This window comes from Tripterygium wilfordii, chromosome 7, assembly GCF_013401445.1.
Source record: "Tripterygium wilfordii isolate XIE 37 chromosome 7, ASM1340144v1, whole genome shotgun sequence".
NCBI classification, from domain to species: Eukaryota; Viridiplantae; Streptophyta; class Magnoliopsida; order Celastrales; family Celastraceae; genus Tripterygium; species Tripterygium wilfordii.
Genome location: NC_052238.1, coordinates 2,035,165 through 2,055,911, shown reverse-complemented (window position 1 = coordinate 2,055,911; position 20,747 = coordinate 2,035,165). Strand labels below are relative to the sequence as shown.

At 37.3% G+C, this 20,747-nt stretch overlaps 3 protein-coding genes and 1 pseudogene across 3 annotated transcripts; 3 read left to right on the top strand and 1 right to left on the bottom strand.

Moving 5' to 3' along the window:
* Nucleotides 1-7,533: 7,533 nt before the first annotated feature.
* LOC120001570 (probable glucuronoxylan glucuronosyltransferase IRX7) lies at nucleotides 7,534-10,022 on the top strand. The gene is made up of 4 exons (XM_038849949.1): nucleotides 7,534-8,221; nucleotides 8,319-8,680; nucleotides 8,760-9,010; nucleotides 9,134-10,022. Exons 1-4 carry the CDS (start codon nucleotides 7,933-7,935, stop codon nucleotides 9,588-9,590), a joined length of 1,359 nt encoding a protein of 452 aa, XP_038705877.1. The 5' UTR covers nucleotides 7,534-7,932; the 3' UTR covers nucleotides 9,591-10,022.
* A 629-nt stretch (nucleotides 10,023-10,651) lies between these two features.
* On the bottom strand, nucleotides 10,652-12,124 carry LOC120002827 (probable xyloglucan endotransglucosylase/hydrolase protein 32). The gene is made up of 4 exons (XM_038851664.1): nucleotides 11,884-12,124; nucleotides 11,706-11,806; nucleotides 11,367-11,584; nucleotides 10,652-11,275 (listed from the first exon to the last, which is right to left on the bottom strand). Exons 1-4 carry the CDS (start codon nucleotides 12,089-12,091, stop codon nucleotides 10,915-10,917), a joined length of 888 nt encoding a protein of 295 aa, XP_038707592.1. The 5' UTR covers nucleotides 12,092-12,124; the 3' UTR covers nucleotides 10,652-10,914.
* A 2,780-nt stretch (nucleotides 12,125-14,904) lies between these two features.
* LOC120001719 lies at nucleotides 14,905-18,314 on the top strand (annotated as a pseudogene).
* Nucleotides 18,315-19,593: 1,279 nt separating this feature from the next.
* Nucleotides 19,594-20,740, top strand: LOC120002954 (serine carboxypeptidase-like 47; the record flags this gene model as incomplete). Its single annotated transcript, XM_038851821.1, has 4 exons — nucleotides 19,594-19,958; nucleotides 20,255-20,423; nucleotides 20,496-20,615; nucleotides 20,711-20,740. Coding segments are annotated over exons 1-4 (648 nt in total), but the record flags the coding sequence as incomplete, so codon positions are not given.
* Nucleotides 20,741-20,747: the final 7 nt, after the last annotated feature.

Sequence of the window (20,747 nt, the reverse complement as noted above, 5' to 3'; positions counted from 1 at the left end):
TTTACTAAAATGAGGCTCAATGCCCATTTGGATTGGGCTTTAGTTTGCATGTATATTGGGCTTTAATAAAATAGGGCCCATTTGAGTTGGGCTCCAATTATAGAGCTTAAGTTTCATTAAAATCATCCTTGAGAAAATGGGATTTAATAATGGGCTTATATTTAACTGGGGCAAAAAAAACTGGACTTTACAATTGGGGTCTTTGATCCGTTGGGCCCCATGGTTGGGCGACAATACCCAGTAAATTGGAGTCATCCCATTTGAATTGGGCTTTAATAAAGCACCGCCTGAGGTCCATTTGAAATGGGTTTTATTATTGCTGTATATTGGGCTTTGCTAAAATAGGGCCCAATGCCCATTTGAATTGGGCTTAGGTTTAGCTTTCCTTTAATAAAATGGGGCCCAATGCCCATTAGGAATTGGCGCTAGTTGGGCTTTAGTAAAATAGGGCCTACAGCCCATTCGAATTGGGCTACAATTTGACTGTATATTGGGCTTGATTAAAATCAGATTTCGTACTTCAAAATTGGGATTTAATAATGGGCCCATTTTTTAGTGTGTACAACAAAAATTGGGTTTCTAAAGGCCCAAAAAACTTGACCAAATTGATACTATTGCATCAGTGGCCCAAACAATTGGGTTTCGGCCCATTGCTATTGGGCATTCTTGCCCGTAAGCCAAAAATACATTGGCCCAATTGGCATTCTAGCCCGTTTAAGGGCCGTAAGCCCAAAGTACATTAGCCCAATTTAATGTAAGGCCCAAAAACTTTCCCAGGCCTGTCATGTTCGATAATGGGCCCATGTTATTTGTATATTTGCAATTAGAAACTAGAAAACATTAAAAGATTTTTTTGGACATTAAATCCGATAGACCCAATACATTTTGGGCCAAGCATAACAGGCCGAAAGGATCAATATCAGTTGGCCGAACCCAATTATGGCGTCCCATGATGCATAGTGGGCCTGGCCAAGTATTTGGGCCTTAATTATAATTGGGGCAATGTGTTCTCGGCACAATGGCCCAAAATAATGGGCCAAAAACCAATAAAATGGGCCCAAGATGCAACATAGAGGGCTTTGTCAAGTTTGGGACCATATCTCTGCCCTTTTATCCAGTAAATTTGAGCTTTAATAAAACACGGCCTGAGGCTCATTTGAAGTCGACTTTATTCTGGCTTTGTAGTGGACATTTGGAGTTACGCTTAATTAAAATCTGGCTTCATCTGGGGAAACCGGAATTTAATATGGGCCCAATAATCGATTTCAGCATTAGGCCCATTCCATTCCGACTCAGGACAATCAAGCATGCTGTAATACACATGCAAACTTGTGGAATTGCATATACTATCACTGGCTTCCTACAAAAATATAAAACGTCAGCCAATTATCCATAGCATCATATACAGAAAAATAAAACGAAATTTTCTAAAGTACAATGTCGTATCAAATAGTTTAGGTATGGAAATTTAGATGAGAAAAGACAAGCATCGAATTCAACAACCGACCATCCACAAATTATCATCAGGATAGGGGAACCACATTTTCAAATTAACGGGAAAAAAATGACTTTCCATTTGTCTTTCCCTAGAATTATGTCTTTATATCATCTTTCCTATGGGTTAATGTATAGCCATTACTCGGTCACCTCAGCTAATCATCCAGAACGCCATTGCTAAAGAAAAAACAAATGAACTTTTTATAACCAAACCCAAAATCCCTCGAGTTCAAGGTCATAACAAATACAAATTGTTCACATAAGGAAATTTGAAACAGAAAAAAGAAGATATTTTGTATAATGTATTTAATTACTAAATAACTAAAGGATGCAGAGTGCAGAGAGTCATGCTAAAACTCACCAGGAGAACAACCGTCAGAAGACACAAGTCTTAAGTATTTTTACATCGTTATGCTCCATCAAGCCATAAAGCTCGTCTGTACCACTCGATTAGATTATATATCTCTACATGTTCACATGGGTACACAAGTGCACGTATGCATGTGTCATTGATCCAACGCACAGGCATGAAAACCTTGGAGACATCTGTGGTAGGGTTCTGGAAAACGGGTTGGCTTAAGAGGGAGTAAGGTAGAGTCAGTCATTAGACTAATCCCTTTTCAAGTTACATAGAAGCAAGAGGCATATGTTAGTAAATTATTTTCACTTCTGAACTAAACAAGGATGCCTTTTTAACTATCAGAATACTCTTTGCAGTAATATTTGTTTGTTTTCCTGAGCTAGATAATGTAACATTAATAACTTTTAACAGAAAAAATAATTTGAGAGATGCAAAAGAGAGCACCAAGCAGAGAAAGCACTTACTAAGGAATTTCTCTATGTTAGTAGCTCAGTCGTCCAACTCTAAGTTGCTGAAGTTCCAAAAACGTGTCCTAAGACCATCAATTTCCTTCTCAAAAGATCTTGAAAGCTCAGTGATGGATATTTTGCAAACTGAAATTTTGAATTAAGAATAAAGGACGTTACAAACAAAAGTTGAAGCTTATATACAAATGATACTAAACAACTTGTGCTGGACAAGGTCGAAATTAAAGAATAAAATGCATGATGCAGATCAATAAAACCGGAATAAATCACAAAAGCACCAAAAGAATGGGATAATATGCAGCCAATCTTGCACGGAAAGCTATGTACTATAGACATGCACAGAGGATTTCATCTAAAATTCTGCATAGGATTAACATTACTCTGTAAACCTATCAATAGAAGATGCCGGTGACAACCGCTTCGAATGCAGCAGTTTAGATTCGGTTATGTTTCAGGTACAGCCAACTTTTGGTCAACATGTGCAATTCGTCAACAGGAAGCGCAAATATGCTGAACAAAGTTCATCGCACCAAGGAAGTCACAATTTAAAGTTCAGAAATAGCTTCTAGATAGATATGATATTTCTATGGTGTTTGATATACCTTCATTGCTTCTTGAGGTTTCACAGATTTGCCCACTGATCTTCTTATATTCTTTCACAGTTTCATCCATCACTTGCTGGGATGCCTTTATCTGTATCTGTAATATTTGACAATGAAAGAAGCTTCTTAGTATACAATTAGAGAAAGTAAGTCAACACAATCATCAAATAAAGGACATTGGTGCCCAACTGAAGAGATATTCCCATCTTGCATGATGCCAGCATAATTCGTAAGTATTAAAAGCATCATTGTGTGAGATCTTTGCATATACAGCACACAACGGCATTTTGGGATAAAATCCTGGATATGCCAGTAGCCCAAATGTGGCAGGGGATGCAATAAGAAAGTTTTTCGTGTTAAATTGCTCTGGTTCTGCAATGACAAGAATTAGCTCTGCTAAGGAATTGAAAGCATCTAACCCGCCGGAACTCTTCCTTTCCTTCCCCATGTGGAAGAAGAAGTTTACACACAGGGGGGCTTACAACCATAAAGTTTCAGCTATCTTGTAGTAGCCAAAAATGAAAGTGTTTCCACTACATGCAACAGTACTCAACTTACCAAAAAAAAAAAGTTCATGAAGTAAAGGACCAATAGACTGAATAAAAAATGTGGCACTTTAGCGACTCTTAAGAGTAGAGCTTAAAGGGATTAACTAGTCAAAACTCTTTTATCTTTCCAACAATTCAAAAACTTTCAAGTTCTATAAGGGATCGTGTCAGCATCTTGGCTTGATGGCCATCATAAGTTTTTAGACACCAAATATCTTGTACCAGTGAAAGAACTACGCTGCAGGAGGTATCTAAAAGAAGCATATTAGGACGAAATGGATTAAAGTAATCTATGATATGGTGGTAGCAGAGAGCTAAAAATAGGCAAACCATATATATTTTGTTTCTTCAGTAAACATATATTTTCTTGATCAAGTTTTGAACCTGAACTTCCAGTGATTATGCCAAGTAGATTGGTCAAGCCGCACAGAGGCACAAGTACATCAAGACTAAGTTCAGGAAGTTAAGCATCCTAAATAAAAACTTTAGGTGTAAAATTATGACAAGGCATACAATTTTGAATTCATTCTGTCATGAACAGAAATTGAAGCTCCTGTTAATCATAACCAAAACGACCAAATAATCAGTCTAATCATGCAAGTTTAAACACTATCTATGCAAAAATATGATTTCTTTTCAATTAAGTTTTCATAACAAGAACTATGCAATTAAAAAAAGGACAATTTCTCCATGAAATGAATCAATGATCCAGCAAAAACACATCAACTATCTAAATCTCTTACAATAATTATGTGATATGGATAAGTTTTTAGACATTAAATAAGTATCCTGATTAAATAACATATTTGCCTTTGTGCTATTTATTCAGAATCAGAGTTGTCAACAAGGTAAACATAAAGCCTGGAAAGCATCAATTTAGAAATAGAACCTACATGGCATGGTTGACCATGATGGATCTGATTAGGAAATTAGCAACCAAAGAACAATTAGTGCATGCTGAGTTATTCATCATCTTAGTAAACAATGTAGTTCAATAGATGTCAACACTTGACTCTTGAAACGTAACCTCAAGAATGAATCGACAACAATAAATTCGGAAGGTAAACCATAGATCTGTATCAATTATGAATTATGATTGCAATAGATTCAAGTCCCGATATTTTTTTTAAAAAAATACATTCATTATTGAAGGAACTATCCACACAGAAAAATACGCATGTATGAAATAACATAATTCATAACAATTGAATATCACCTAATATTTTAGTGCTGAAACACTAATTACTCTTATAATTATCCGTTTCGCTGGCAAGAAAACATAACAACGTAATCGAAGCATATAGCGCTTTAGAATGGTTGGAATTCAACTATTTCTCAACCTGAATCGCCTACAAGACTTTGAATCCTCAAAGATTACACGCAAACATCAATTTTCACATTGCTTTCCTCTGTTTTCACAGCAACCAAACAGAGTGACGTCGATCTGTAAGAAAACACATCAGGCAAAGACACACACGAAATCCATAAAAAAGAGAGACGTCGTTCAAAGCATAAAGGCGACTCAGGTTTTCACAGCAACCTAGTCATCGTTCAAAGCCTAATAATCTTATAATCCTTTCATCTGTTTTGACAGCAATCAAAGGGATACATAATTCTGTAACAAAACACATCTTGCCACACGATATCTAGAATCAGATCTCATTCGTAGATGATCGATACTTGATTAACAGGGAGAAAAGTACCTTCAAGCGTTTGTGGAGGCGAGAGTCGGAGCTTCCGCGTTCATGAGAATCTCTGCGTGCGACCGATCGATAAGATTTCTCCTCAGATCGTCGAGGCGCGAATGTAGAAGATCCTTGAGATCTGAGACAGAGGTTAGGGTTTTGCGAGAAGGAGACCTTGTAGACGAATCGGAGGTGCGTTTCTTGTTGCTGCTGATGCCGTTCATAAAGAGCGAGTCTCGTCAAGTACTCCAGCTGTCTGAGACTCCTTCGGAGAAGAAGGAGACGCCATCGGCACTGTCGATCTGCGAAACTCTCTCGCCTTCATTTCTCTCTCTTTGCGATTTCTTGCTTTATAAGATGGGAATGAAATGAAAGGCCCTAATCACGCATTTTGGTATTTGTAGTGGCGGGGTTTGAAGTTGAACAGCGGGAATACCACTTATTGTTTACTGTTTGAAGTTTTATTGATGGTTAATGTAATTTAATAAAAAATCATGTTAAAGTGTATATATTATTATATGTTATTTAAATCTTTGTCATCAAAATTAATTAACTTAAACCAACATTTATTAATATCATTGTACAAAGACAATAGATAATACATTTTCATTTCCATCAATATCAATTAAACACTTTTCCCTATACAGATTACTATCCCCATTACACAATCATCATTGCAAGTGCCCGCCTATACAAAGCCTACTATCTAATGGTTATTTATTTGCACAAACAATTTTGTGATTACCTGTGACATTATTTTCTCGTCCGGCGGCTTTTCAAAGATGACTTTAGGGATTAGTCCAGTGGGTGGCCTCTTGGTGGTCTCTCCAGAATGGTCACCGTAGGACTACCTTTCCTGCAGAGTCCAGAATGACGGATGGCTTGGGCCTTAAAGCCCATCTCTCAATTTCATTTGCTTACAAGTTATTACTTACGCAAACTATTGATTTGCTCCGATACAAAAGTGTTCTCGAGTCTTCACTTGTTTTTTTTTTTTTTTTTCCGTATTCTAAATCTCATACGTTATAAAAATAAAGAAAAAAAAAGTCCAACCCTGGAAATATATTAAATAATGTAGAGTCTAAAATACTGTGATAATTTTCCCATTCTGAACCCCTCCTCGCGAAACAATAATTTAATTTTAAAATTTTAATATTATAAACACTTGGATATATGAACATGGTCATAAGAGTTCGATTTCATCATAAATTTCTTTAACAAAAGCAAAAGAGTATTAATTGAAAAATAAAGGATTATAGCGAGTGATGTAATGTTTCTATGATTTTTCTATTTGAAGTTGTAAATATTTATGGCTGGGAAAAACTTATGCAAAATTGCAAATACCTTTTTATGATTAAATAAATACTAAAGAAATTATGACCGATCGATCACAAGCAATAATAAAAGTGAATGACACTACCGCCAATAGCATCCTTCTCAAAAAAAAAAAGGCAAGTTGACGCTATTTGGTAGTAACGTCAATGCTCATTCTCCCACATAATTCCTCTATATATATGTTATATTGTTAATTAAAAATTATAATTCAGAAGAAGAAAAAAGAAAGAAATAAAAAAAGACTCCAAATATAGATAACTAAATGGTACGCGTGTGACGCCTCTATAGGTGCTGCTTAGATGGTGTTGACAGTTCAACTTGACATTTGGATTTGATTAGTTTGAAGACATTTTCTAGTCGTCTTGATTTATTTTATGCTCTATATCGGCAATTGAGCGAGGCTTGCGTATACGCTACTCAATAAGGCAATTCAGGAATGACTCAAAGCACAACCATTCGTATGGCTGCTGATTGACTCCAAAAGTAGTAATTAACATATGCTTATTCTAACACAAAGCAATGTCATGGGATTTTACATTTGAGGAATTGCCATATATGATCTTCAAACCTTTGACACGTAAGAGTTGCAAAGAACCGTCTTATGCAAGCTAATAACTTTCTGTTACCAGCAAGGCGAACATTTTCTAATTGTAATTCCAGGAAAGCAAACATTAGTTTTGTGTTTTTCGGACAATTATTGAGCCTTTTTAGCGTATGCTTTTGTTCGGATCTCCTGATTTTGGTTTCACCTTTCTTTGGAACAATCCTTTCAAACCCAACTATCCCTTGTATGGAATTTTACAGCAAAAATGTGTATAGCTGTCACAATTTGACAATTATCTGTATCTAATAACCATATCTACTATGTACAAGAAGACCCAATAGAGATTTTATTGATCTTTTACTCATGTTAATTGCAAATTTATGTTCAGGACAAAGAGTGACGGATACCACTACAAACTAACAGCTACTTTGACAAAACAACGAGGGTGTTTACGTCATTTCAGTCCATCTAAACCCCCCGATTTAACCAAACAATCATAGAAACCGAGACCATCGCCGGGTTCTTTTCTGCACCATCTCATCATGTGACCACCAGTAAAACCCTCTCTCTCTCTCTGCAACTAATGGGTGTTTTTTTATGTAGTATATTTTTAATTTTTTTGGTTGAATGAAGAAACCAGATCTTAACCAAACCCATTAGATATTGTTCTGTAAAATAACAAAATTTTGTTATCTATTTCATCAACTGTTTATTTCTTGGTGCAAAAACGAAGTTTCAACAACCCCTCATCTTTCAATCACTGTATCTTAATTTCCACTTCTATAGAAAGTACCGAAAACCGAAAGCTCCATCTCAACTGCTGAAAGCCTCTCTCATCTTCCCAAAAATTGTGAATTTGTGATATTTTGATTTGGATTTTTAAATGAGAAAAGATGGTGGAGCTGCGGAATTCCTCCAACAACAGGGGGTTCTATGTGAGGATGAGGCTTTCGCACAAGCAGGCCAGACAACAAGAGAAGAACACATTATTCAAATATTACAAATGGGTTCTCTGGTTCTTTCTGACTCTCTATTTCTTCACTTCTTACCTCATCAGTCACAAACCCAACCCTATCTCTAAACCTCATGTTGTTACCTCCAAATCAGCTATGGCCTTTCGTGCCCTCGTCGATTCCACCAATTCAACATTCTCTAAATATCCCAGGAGAGACAATAATGACGGTAATCTTCTCTATTCATTCATATTGTTCAATATTCACCATATTTGATTTACTCTGTTCTGCCCAATAATCATTCTTTTGTGGTTGACTTTTCACAGACCCGTTAAAGGGGTTGAAGATATATGTCTATGATTTGCCGTCCAAATATAACTCAGATTGGCTCTCTAATGAGCGATGCAGCAACCATTTATTCGCTTCGGAGGTTGCCATTCACAAGGCTCTGTTAAACAGCGATGTACGGTCTTTTGATCCTTACGAGGCAGATTTCTTCTTTGTTCCCGTTTATGTGTCCTGCAATTTCAGCACCGTTAATGGGTTCCCAGCGATCGGTCACGCTAGGTCTCTTCTAGCCTCTGCTGTTGAAATAATCTCCTCCATCCACCCGTTTTGGAATCGGAGTCGTGGGTCCGACCACGTGTTTGTTGCCTCACATGACTACGGCGCCTGCTTCCACGCAATGGTCCGTATCAGTCCTTGACGATATATGTTTTCATGTGACGGCCCCAAAATTTTAATTGCTCTGTTCTTTGTTTCGATAGGAGGACAGAGCTATTGCGGATGGGATACCAGAATTCATGAAGAACTCGATCATACTACAGACGTTCGGTGTCAAATATAAACACCCTTGTCAGGACGTGGAGAATGTCGTGATACCTCCTTATATATCGCCGGTGAGTGTCCAGAATACATTGGAGAAAGCGCCGGCGAACGGACGGCGAGACATTTGGGTGTTTTTCAGGGGAAAGATGGAAGTAAACCCCAAGAACGTTAGTGGACGTTATTACAGCAAGTAATCAACGCATTATCTCTTCTAATCAAATTCTGGATCATGACCTTTCATTTTGTGTAGAATGACGCCATGACCTTTTGACTTTTCATTTTATTATCTAATTGATGTTCTTCCTCTGTTTAGGAAAGTGAGGACGGTGATATGGAGAAAGTACAGCAGTGACCGGAGGTTTTATCTTCAGCGGCACAGGTACGCCGGTTACCAGTCGGAGATAGTACGGTCCGTGTTCTGTTTGTGTCCTCTGGGGTGGGCCCCGTGGAGCCCGAGGCTGGTAGAATCAGTTGTTTTAGGGTGTGTGCCGGTCATAATTGCTGATGGTATCCGGCTGCCCTTCCCTACCGCTGTACGGTGGTCTCAAATATCCCTGACGGTGGCGGAGAAGGATGTGGGTAAGCTTAGTAGTATACTTGAACATGTAGGGGCAACCAATCTCACCGCAATACAAAGGAACCTCTGGGACCCAGCGACACGGCGGGCCCTTCTGTTTAATGATACGATCCAAGAAGGAGATGCCACCTGGCAGATCCTACATGCCTTGGCGAAGAGGCTTGATAGGTCAGTGGGGGTCTCTAGCCAATAACTATGTGACATTTGTAAAGTTTGAATTGGGTGAGTACTGAACCCGGCTTTTGCCCACGTGGATGCGGTTGCATGGAGCAATAATGGAGGCCAGCTGGATACCTTCTGTGATTGATCGTATGTCAGAAGACAAAATTTTATTGGATGTTGCTAGGCCCACTTTTGGGGAAGCTAAAATATATTCGAGTTTTATTGCTGCTGAGTTGGCGATGGGCGATTAGTTTAATAAGCTGTTTGCGTGGGAAACATGAATATTCTGTGGTGTGTACTGTACATGTGGGATGGTGATGAGAGAGAGACACATAGACTATCGTGTATTGCAGCGTTAGACATTAGTGCCCAACTAATCTAAATTTAAAATGTACATAACGGTCCAATTTTTGTATTCTTTTTGACGAATGAATAATATAAGTCGGTAGATGAGCTATTAAAATTTAAAAATGTCGTGAGTTATCTAATAACTTGATCCATGTGGTAAAGAGTTACAATTGTTAACTATAATTTTCGTCAAAATTATATTAAATAATATTTTAAATATGTTATTGAGTATCTTGATTTTGACATTATAAATTTATAATGTTAAAATATAGTGAACTTTTTATTAAAGTTCCTAAAGCTTAAACAAATCCTATTTATGTCATTTAAAAAAGAAAAGATTTAAAGTGGTTTTCGGGTAAGTGTAGCTAAACACTAAATTCAGTTTCTTGGAGATGGGTATGGTTGTGGTCGGGTGTGTCAGAGAGTTAAAAGGGTTGGATGATGACAAATGGGAGAGTGTCAGTCAGAGCTATAAATACGGTTTTGAATTTCACGAGACGTCATAGTGGGGGCAAGTGTCAGTGGTCACGAGGATGTTTTAATGTACAACTACTGTCGGGCTTTTGAACATTGGGCGCTCTAAAAGAGTGAGGATGGGCTGGGTTGAAATTGATGTGCTGCTATCAGTCAATTGTGCATGCGGCCCATCTATTTCTTTACCCTCTGATAGTCTCGATGGCCCATGAGAACGGGCTTAAGACGTGAACAATTGAACACTACGTAATAATGGATACATATATGATGTGATGTAAACACTTTTATTAAAACATTCATACTTCCAAATCATGGAGGCTTGGATGGTCCACAACTTTTTTGGATGCAAGCCGTTCCTCATATAAAGTGGGATAAGGTTTGCGTATATGAGCAAGATAATTGTTTACCTTTAAACATGACCCATCTAGCGCCTCCTACTAACACACAAAATGCCGATAACTAAAAGAACAATTTCAACATCAACTTCAATCACACTTCACACATACACGCTTATATGGCATATTAAGGCAACCTTAACACTCTGGTATTTGAGTATGGTCTCTCCTAGGATCCGAGCAATAATTATACACCAAGTAGTTCCTCTGAACCCATTCCATGGCCGAGCGTTGTTGTTGGCTTAGGCCCACCGGACCGGATGGTGAGGCAGAGGGAGGGCGGCAGGAGGCAGAAGCATCTGCAGCGCAACCACCTAGTTTGAAATTCTTGTACTTACCAATAAAAGGTTGGTATTTATAATCAGCCTTGTATTTTCCTTCCTCTGTGGCCCACGATGATGCATCCCAAATTGATCCATACACCCACATTGGTCTCAAGGGGAATGTCGCATCACTCTTTCTTGGATACCTTCTTATTGGCACATCATCCACTAAGAATCTGCACCACACCACAAACAAAACAAGTCCGTGATAAGAAAATACTTACAAAAGTTCAATAATGTCAACAACGTTGTCTGGAGTGTACTAACATGATTTCACTGGGGTTCCATATGATAGCATAATTATGAAAGTCTTGTGTTGGGTCAAACCATAGATGGAACCTCATTTCTCTGCCAATTATACGACCATCCCCACTTCCTCTTATATACACATTTGTCTGCAAAGTGTATGGCTTATCAGGGGTTGTTCCCAGGAACTCGATATCTATTTCATCGTGATTTCCTGGATGTTCTTCGTTGTTCGAGAGCTGTAACAACATTAGTTAAACAAAGATGTAATGAAAACAGAGTTATCAGTTCAATTATCTTGATAACATTTGCACATGAAATTATGGAAAGGACTTATTAATGACCAAACTGGACGCTCACATAAAGAGATGTAATTACTCCAGCAGTATAACCAGGTTGAAGCTTAATTGAAGCACCAAAATATCCTGAACGATATGGACGAAGTGACTTGAACCCACTCCCTGTTTTGAAACAATGATTAAGAATTTTGTGATTGAATAAAAACACAGAGTTTTTAACATTGTGTGACAAGCAGAACCTGAATTGCTGTCAAGCCAAATTGTGAGTTGGGCTTGGTCTAGTCTCTGATGCTGAGGACCCCATAGGTTTCTGAATCCTTGATCAAAGCCAACAGTGCTAACTCTGGAGCTAGGACTGTACCCAGGTGAAGGTGGACCCTGTGCACCAATTGAAGGCGCCATAAGACTAAGAATAAAAACACAAACAATGATGAGAAGGGAACCCATGAAGAGAACAAATTTAATGACACTCTATGTCTGAGTTGGGATGAATGGCAATGGCTTCACACTTCACAGTTGGGTGTGCTAGATATAGGCAGATTAGAGGGACCCACAATGCAAAACAGAGTGGTAAGTTGGTTAATGGGAGTTATACATGGAGACAAAGAATAGAAAGGATTGGGTTATTTAATAATATGGAGAAGGGATTGTTCCACTTGTGTGTATACATATATATCCATCTCTTTCCATGTCAATTCTATATGTTTTATCAAATATGATGAGAAACATATATATTTATGTTGGAAAGAAAATTGTTGCTTTGTGGTTTGGTTGCTTACTGGTAAACGCAAAGAAATTCAGGGGCTTCAATACACAAAATGTGTGTGTATATATATATATATATATGTACTCTGGTACTCTATGTCAGAAAGTAAAAGTAGTGCATAAGACAAACGATTAGAGGTGGCTAAGTGTAGTTTTACTTTTTGTTCCTTGCAAAATGAGATTAAAGATTGCCTTATATTGCTTGTAAATGATGGGAATTGAGGAATAGACGCTAATTGTAGTATTAATGAATGTATTAGTCATGAACTTTTGGATGCCTAGTTGAAACCATTGGAGTAGGTTATTCACGCAAATTGCATTTAGAATTACTATATATATTGCCTTTAAAGTGGGTGTTTGCTATATGTATTGCCGGCCTCCAACTCCAAAGTCCAAACTTGTCTATCCTTTTGTTTTTTCTTTTGTTTTAGGTATCCTGCGTTTGACCTAAGAAAATACAGAGACAAATAAAAATCAATGGCATGTCGGCATAGAATTTTATCACTCTTCATAAAAAAAAATGAAGTTTGTGAGACTAAATTGTTGGATATTACATGCATGCAACGCCCACATTTCCATTTGTTGCTGAATTTCTTAAAAGAATAATCGATTTATTAATTTATTGGAGTTTCAAGGGAGGTGAAAAACTAATTAGGTCAAAGCAGTTAATGTAAAACCAAGTTGGTTCAACTGCCTGTCTCTCTCTATATAAAACTTAGTGCTAGTCTTCAACTTTATGTGGCCACTACATTGCTTTTTATTAAAATTGTTTATTCATTAAAACAAGCAATATAAATTCTGTGATTTAACATGTTAATTGCAATACGTACAAGTCTTGAATGCGTAAATTTAGGATTAAAGCCGTATAAATTGGTAGTTTGTTCGTAATATGATCGGAAACAATACAATGGTTTTGCTTGAAAGCATGCACAAAAGATTTAAGGATGATTTTTCAAAAATATGATAGTAATTGCTGTAAATGTAATGAACGAATATATAATTCAATATGTGATTTAAAAGGCTCAACAATGACAAAATTGATGGGTCCCTGGATGTTTTCATATGATAAAAGATACATTGGCTGTGAAATCTAGCCTTCTCCATCTTTTTTCTTTCTTAATTAACCAATGCCCTAAGGTTAAGGGTTAATTGTCATTGATTATGTACTAAAGAAATGAGTAAGTCCTGCCATGGATGCACTGAGTCTAAGACTTGGTGCTACACCATAACACTCATATTTATGACCGTAGAAGTGACATACATATCCATCATCCATGGAAAACAAGTGTAGCAATAGTTTATTGTTGCTTTCATAGAGAGCTCTTTCATACACGACTGTAGCGCCATCAGAATTGGAAGAAAAAAAGGACCAATTGAGGAACTTATTGGTTGGTCTACCTCATTGAACAAATGAAGCCAAGCCTTGCCGACAATTCTACCGGTAGCTATAACGATATGAACATAAAATAGTCAGATTAGTCATTAGTGTGGTATCCTAAGCCAAAACATTTATGAATAAAAGATAATTTCCGTACCAATAATTGTAAGGTTACAAGGCTATGATAATATGATATGCTGCCAAAGGAGTTGGTTTCTATTTGGTAGTTATATTGGTGTGTGTATTTCTTATCCATACATTTAGTTATTGTTTTCATTTCAGATATTCATTAATATATTTAACGTATTTGGCCATGCATGACGAGATATACAGGTACCTGGATCGGGGAAGATCATGCTGACCTTTACTTAACCGATATATGTGTATGTGTGTATGTGTGTGTACATAAGCAAAAAGAGACGAATGATGAAATTTCTGATGGTTCTCTTAATTTCTTGATCATATGTATTTGCTTAATTGATACGATTATTCTTATCCACAACAAATTAATGCAATTGAAAAAAAATAATTAAATATGTAATGTTCCAGAATTATCTTAATTTTCGCAATTTATTTGAAAGGATATCACACTTGATCTGACCCTGGACGACTCCTTCCCTACACACGGCATGGGGGGCCTCTGTCCTAAAAATCCCAAAATGTTTTTTTATGGCTCTTTTCAAATCTCAAATGGGCCAGCCCAATGCTAGACATTTCAGAGAGACTCCTTATCTATGGGCCGAGCACCTTAGAGTCCAGAGCTTTTCAGGGTTGCTACAATAAGACCGGCTCATTATGGATAGGAAGCCCAAATGAGACAGGCCCAATACGGATGTCCGCGCCGCGTATTCATCGATATATGGACCTGGAGTCTACCACTTTTCACTTTTTCAAAAATATTTTGGGTTCTATCGGGTCTAAGGTCTTAGTTCAATTGTCCATCGGAAGGCCCAGCCCAGACGCCTGGAGCAAGAAGATGGAAGTTGCGAATCGAGTTGACCGATTATCAACGGTTTTCATAATTTGATCCTGAAAATATGCACAAACGGTTAAGAGTGAATGTTTGCTTCATCAATCCATGTGTTTCACGCAGATATCAGACTTCGATTTCGATTGATTTCAATTAAAGGAGATGGAGAGAGTAATGAATATTATAAAGCCCAAACCTAATCCGCAACAGCTATGAGAGATTGGCAGCGTCGGCTTCGTCAAGAGTGTCGCAATGTCGAACGCCAAGTTCCAGGTAATTACATAGCACCGTCCTCTCTATTGTATTATCACTTATATATAATGTTGCAGCTAGTTTCCCTCTTGACTCTTGGGTGTTTTTTGGTCGATCATTGATGTTTTATTAATGGGGGTTTTGGGGATTATGGGTTTTGATCAGATATACAGAGAGAAGAGAAAAGTGTACAGAAGGCGATTAGAGAGGCTGCGAAGAGAAATGACATGGTATCTGCCAAGGTATTCTTAGGATCGATGGCTTTGCAGTATATCCCTTGATTGATTTTAAAATTTTCTCACTTGTACGTGGTTTTGAATTTTTTTTTTCGCAATGTTTGATTGGAGTGGTTTGGATTTCTCATCTTCTTTCAAAATTAATCTTTATCGCTTGTAAAAATTCCTAGACAAATTATATGATCGGATTTATGCTAGAAGAACCATCAGATGATGATTAACTTGACTGATAATATTAGAAAATGATTACAATTTGATTTCAAGTTGTAAAATTTACTGGTAATTGCTAATGTACTGCTGTTATTGAAAGATTACTGGAAGAGAAGGGATGTGGTTTCCTTAATCATCACATGTGGGGGGAATTAATTGGCCTCTAACCTCCGCTCTCCTCCCTGTTAGTCTGGGTATTAAATTTGCTTTTTGACTATATGCTTTGAGGCATGCTTAACTATTAAAAGATTAAGCCATGTGACCTTGATCTGATGGTTAAATCTGTGCTACATTTTTTAATAAACACTCTTGCTTGTCGTTTAAGTATAAAGCCAAATAAGCCGATTGCAATTGTTGGTGCATATTGATACGTACATGTGGAATACAGTTTGGTGTGGGATTGTGGAAGTAATAGAGAAATATGATTGATGTGGAAAAATATGGTATATAATGGGATTGGATATGTCCTTTCACTTCACAGTCCCTTTAATTGTATGGACTGCATTATGATATTGTTGCTTGGATTGAGTAGATACACTTATTACCTAATCGAGAAACAAGGCTTGTTTTGACAACTAGATCTGTTTAGTTGTTCCATGTATCTTCACCTGAGTTTAGGTATCCCGAAGAAAAACTCTTGTTTTGTGGTGATTTCTAAGGAATTTTGTTTGTGTACAGTAGGTGACAACTGTAATTGTTAATGTGTTTCACCTTTAATAGCTTGAACCTTCTAGTTTGGAATTTATTTGTGAATTGTATCTTGTATCTGACAAAGGTCAAAAGGTGCTTGTAATATAGAGTGGGCCTTGAGTTGATTCTTATGTTGACCAAGAAGGAAAATTGCCCTAACCAACCTTTTCTTCTATTTCAACTTAATCTTTGTGTTATCTATCTCGGTCGCTCGCTAAGGAAATTGTGAGATCTAGAAGAACAGTGAACCGTCTTCATGAGAATAACACACCTGAATTCCATATCAATGCATCTAGGAGAAAGTGTTGGTATGTTTACGCTTAATATAGATGCATTAAAAATAACGAAGGGGTAGCTGTAAATATTTTAGTAAAAGTATTGGTATCTTTTTTTTTTTCTTTCCCCTTTCATAGAGCTTTTAGTTTACTGAATGCTTGGTGAAGAGGCTCCAATACGAGCTCAATGATGACTTGTTGATATTTTCCAGTATGGTAAATGGACAAACCTGAACAAATAGGCCAAATATTTTAGTAAATGAGCCAGGCATGACTGTTTTGAGTTAGGCTCTTTAAAAGGTAAACAACTCTCATGCACAAAGCTTTTGCAGTGGGCAAGGCGAGGACATACATAATGAATGCAGACCTTATCTCAACATAATATGTGGAGAGGCTGGTTCCTCAGGAATTGAACATGTGACCTATAGGTTGCACCCCTGCAACTCTACCACTGGGCACATGCTCGCCTGTGAGGTGGACTCTTTACGGTTAGCAAATAATGCTTGTTAGGTGTTAGTTGAGGACTTATAGGGATTCATGACTGAGCTAGTGAGCTTGTTAACATGCTCATTTAAGCTTAGTGAATGAGCTTTCCAAAGAACTTGTGAAAAACTCGTCAAAAGATCAACAATGTGAGCATGAACAAAATTCAATTGTATTAAGTAAATATTTTGTATTGTGTAATGCAGTTTAAGCTCTTGTTTCTTGGTTGTATAAATTTCAGATGAATATATTGCAGCTGCTAGTGGTGGTTTTCGAATGGTTCTTTTTTATTTGTTCAGTTTGTTCAATTCGTTTGATTGATTTATTTTTTCGTTGGTATTGTAGCAATTGCCCGCACAGTTGGGCATTTGTCCAAGAGTGCTGAAGTTATGAAGCTTGTCAATAACCTCATGAAGGCACCGGAAATGGCTGTTACAAGTCAAGAGTTTGGCAAAGAAATGACCAAGGTGACTTACATATGTTTTCATGGTCTTTTTCCTGTTAAAATATTGTTTAACGTACCGCAACAGTGTTAAGATGTATGGATATGTCATTGGAGCTGCTGTGTGATACCCTGATTTGGAAGACATGTTCTAAAAAGGGATATATTATCTTGACCATCACACTAGTACTTGTAAATTGTAATATGTAGGCCGGGGTGATTGAGGAGTTTGTGAATGATACTGTTGACACAGCACTGGATTCGGATGATATAGAAGAAGAGACGGAAGAAGAGGTTGACAAGGTCCTCACAGCCATAGCTGGTGAGACTGCTGCACAACTTCCTGCAGAAGCAGTTAGGAAGGAAAGGATGAAGCAGCTTACTCAGAACGCCCAAACTGGAGACGAGGTATGTGTAAGACGACAACCATGTAATCTGCTCCCTTTTATAGTATTGAAGACACTGTTAATTGTCGAATATCATTGGAATTTGTAGAAAGAACCTATAGCAGAGGGTGTTGATGATGATGAAGAAGAACTTGAAGAAATATGGGCTCGTCTTGCTAAAGTCAGGTCATAAGCCTTCGGCCTTCACGGATTCAGGTTACCTTGTGCATTTACTATTTGGTGAAGCTGGAGAAGTCAAAAATCGCTCGCCATCCTTCTCTCATTCAAGCCTGGCAAACAACTCTTTCGTCTTAACAAGAGTGGGCTAGGAAACGATATCTCCAGTAAGACGAGGAGACGAGAGCATTAAGTCAATAAGTCGGTCCATCTCTAAGGGCCAGCAGTCTCCGTGGCGGAAATAGCAGCGTCGCTGGCCATTTTTGGTTTTGCATAAGCTATCAAACATGCAAACCAAAAATGAGTCCCCACCTTGTTCATTTGTTGACGAAAACCAAACTGAATAGCTTTTACATTTTTATACTAACATTCTACTTTTCTTGGCTACTCTGTTCAAGCTTCTAAACATGCTTGTTTTACTCTGTTTTATCCCTTCCTAGATTAATCATGGGTGAACCCTAAAAAAGGGGTTGTCTTAAAAAAATTAAATATCATATACTATTATTTAAATGGATTTGGGGCTACGATAATACTGGTATTTTTTCAAAAATATGGAGTTCTGGGGATTCGAAGGTCTTAGGTGACAGGCCATGTCACCCCACTCTGAGACATCCTTGTAATCATTGATGCGGACATACACAATCATTACATTGCTCTTGTTATTTGATTGGAGTTGGAGAGGCCAAGTCAAATTGAAAACTACTTGGGTGGTTTAGAGTTAAACAAGAACATCTAGACAAGACTTGTGTCAATACACAAGAAAAATGAAGTCAACGTACCATTATACTAACTTGTCCAGACCACCACATGAATACTTACTGTGCATGTGAGACAGCTTAAAACTAATTAATTAATGTATGTGAATGGTTGGTTGAGTTGCCCAAATTGTCCAATATGAACAACTCAACTTATATAATTTGGGGGATCTCTCATATTGTTCTTTCAAGTCACTCTATGTTACAACGTTTGAGTGAAGTATGCGCTTTCTCAAACCCGTCTTCAATTATCAATTGACTCCTCTTTTTGAGTGCAGGAGACGTCTAATGCTTCCTTACGTTAACCATATGCGTCTATATCTTCATTGTTCTTAGTATTCATGTCTTGTACGCCAAATTCCTCAAAACTGTCCCTCTAATAGACTAATACCTCCTTCCATCTCTACAATATTGCAAATCCGAGGACCATATTTCATGTATCAATCATTTATGGTATAATTAATCAACATAAGAGGTAATCCCCCATTGGTTACGTTGACAGGTGAGGTGAATTTGTCGCACAATTGATTATAGGGAAAGAAAAATAACGTCCAGATTACATAAAATCTTGTCATTAATGTAAATCATTCCTAAAATCATGAATGGAACCAGAATCAAATAATCTGGCACATATTACAATTAATGGATAGATATTAGAAAGTCTTAACTGTCATGCATTTAACTAGAAAAAGTGTACAACGCACCCTTAATCTGTCGTTTTACCAAATTCAAACAATGCAAGCTGTACTACAAATGCAACCAAACAAGACGATCAAAATCAAAACAAAATAAGATCCATTTTGTGGAGGAGACAAAAGACCAGGCAAACGGAAAAGCCGCTATATTCTCCTTTCACACACTAATATATATATACAGTTCTAGTGGGGCCTCTTCCATGCCAAATCCTATAAATACCACAAAAACCTATGAACTTTCCAATCACACAGAAAATTAATTCTCAACAAAATGGCATCGAATCTCTCTCACATTTTTTTCTCTGTTTTCCTTTTTGGTATGTTTTTTTTGAATTCATCCTCCACACATGCCCGATACGCCAACCACCAGGAAACTGCCTTCTCTACGAAACAACAAGCGGAGAGACTCATAAGATCGTTCAATTTGTTCCCCAAGACTGATATTAACGTCGTTGAAGATGAGTCGTCGGTCGTGGATGCTCCTGGAGTACTTGTTGAGAAGCAATTTCAATTCCCTTCTCTTGCTGGTTCTGGCCCTTCCATTCAAGACCTCGGTCACTATGCTGGTTACTACAGGCTTCCGCAGACTAAAGGGGCAAGGTATACCTATATATGCTTATGCATTAAATTAACAACGATTTCATTTGATTTTATTTGCAGAAAACTGCCCAACCAATTGGCAGTTCTTATGGCAGAAATTGTGGTACGAATACAATCTGGTTTGCAAAGATTGTGGAATACTTTATGACAAGTTTTCTTTATAATAACCGCTATGCATATAATTCTGTGCATCTTTTTATATATAATAATTCTGGGATTGCAATTCACTTAATGTTTATTGATTTCACGTTTCTGCAACTTGTTGAAATTTAACTATTTTGTTTGTTAATATGTAGGATGTTTTACTTTTTCTTTGAATCACGAAATAAAAATACCGACCCAATTGTGATATGGTTGACCGGAGGACCCGGATGTGGTAGCGAAATAACATTGTTTTATGAGAACGGACCTTTCCATATTGCAAAAAACATGTCTCTTGTATGGAATGACTATGGTTGGGATAAGGTAAATACTTTATACTATGTATCTCTTGTTATTGTTTTTTTAAATAGATTAAAATTTTATTGTTTTCCACAGGTATCAAATATCCTTTTTGTTGACCAACCCACGGGCACCGGTTTCAGTTACACTACTTCTGAAAGTGATATTCGACATGATGAAACCGGTGTTAGCAATGACTTGTACAACTTTTTACAGGTCAATTCTTCTTTTCTTTCATATTATGATTATAAAGGTTCTTAAATACTTAAAATAAAGTTGACACTGATTGTATTTCTTTCTTGCAATTATAGGAGTTCTTCAAAGCACATCCTCAATTTACTAAAAACA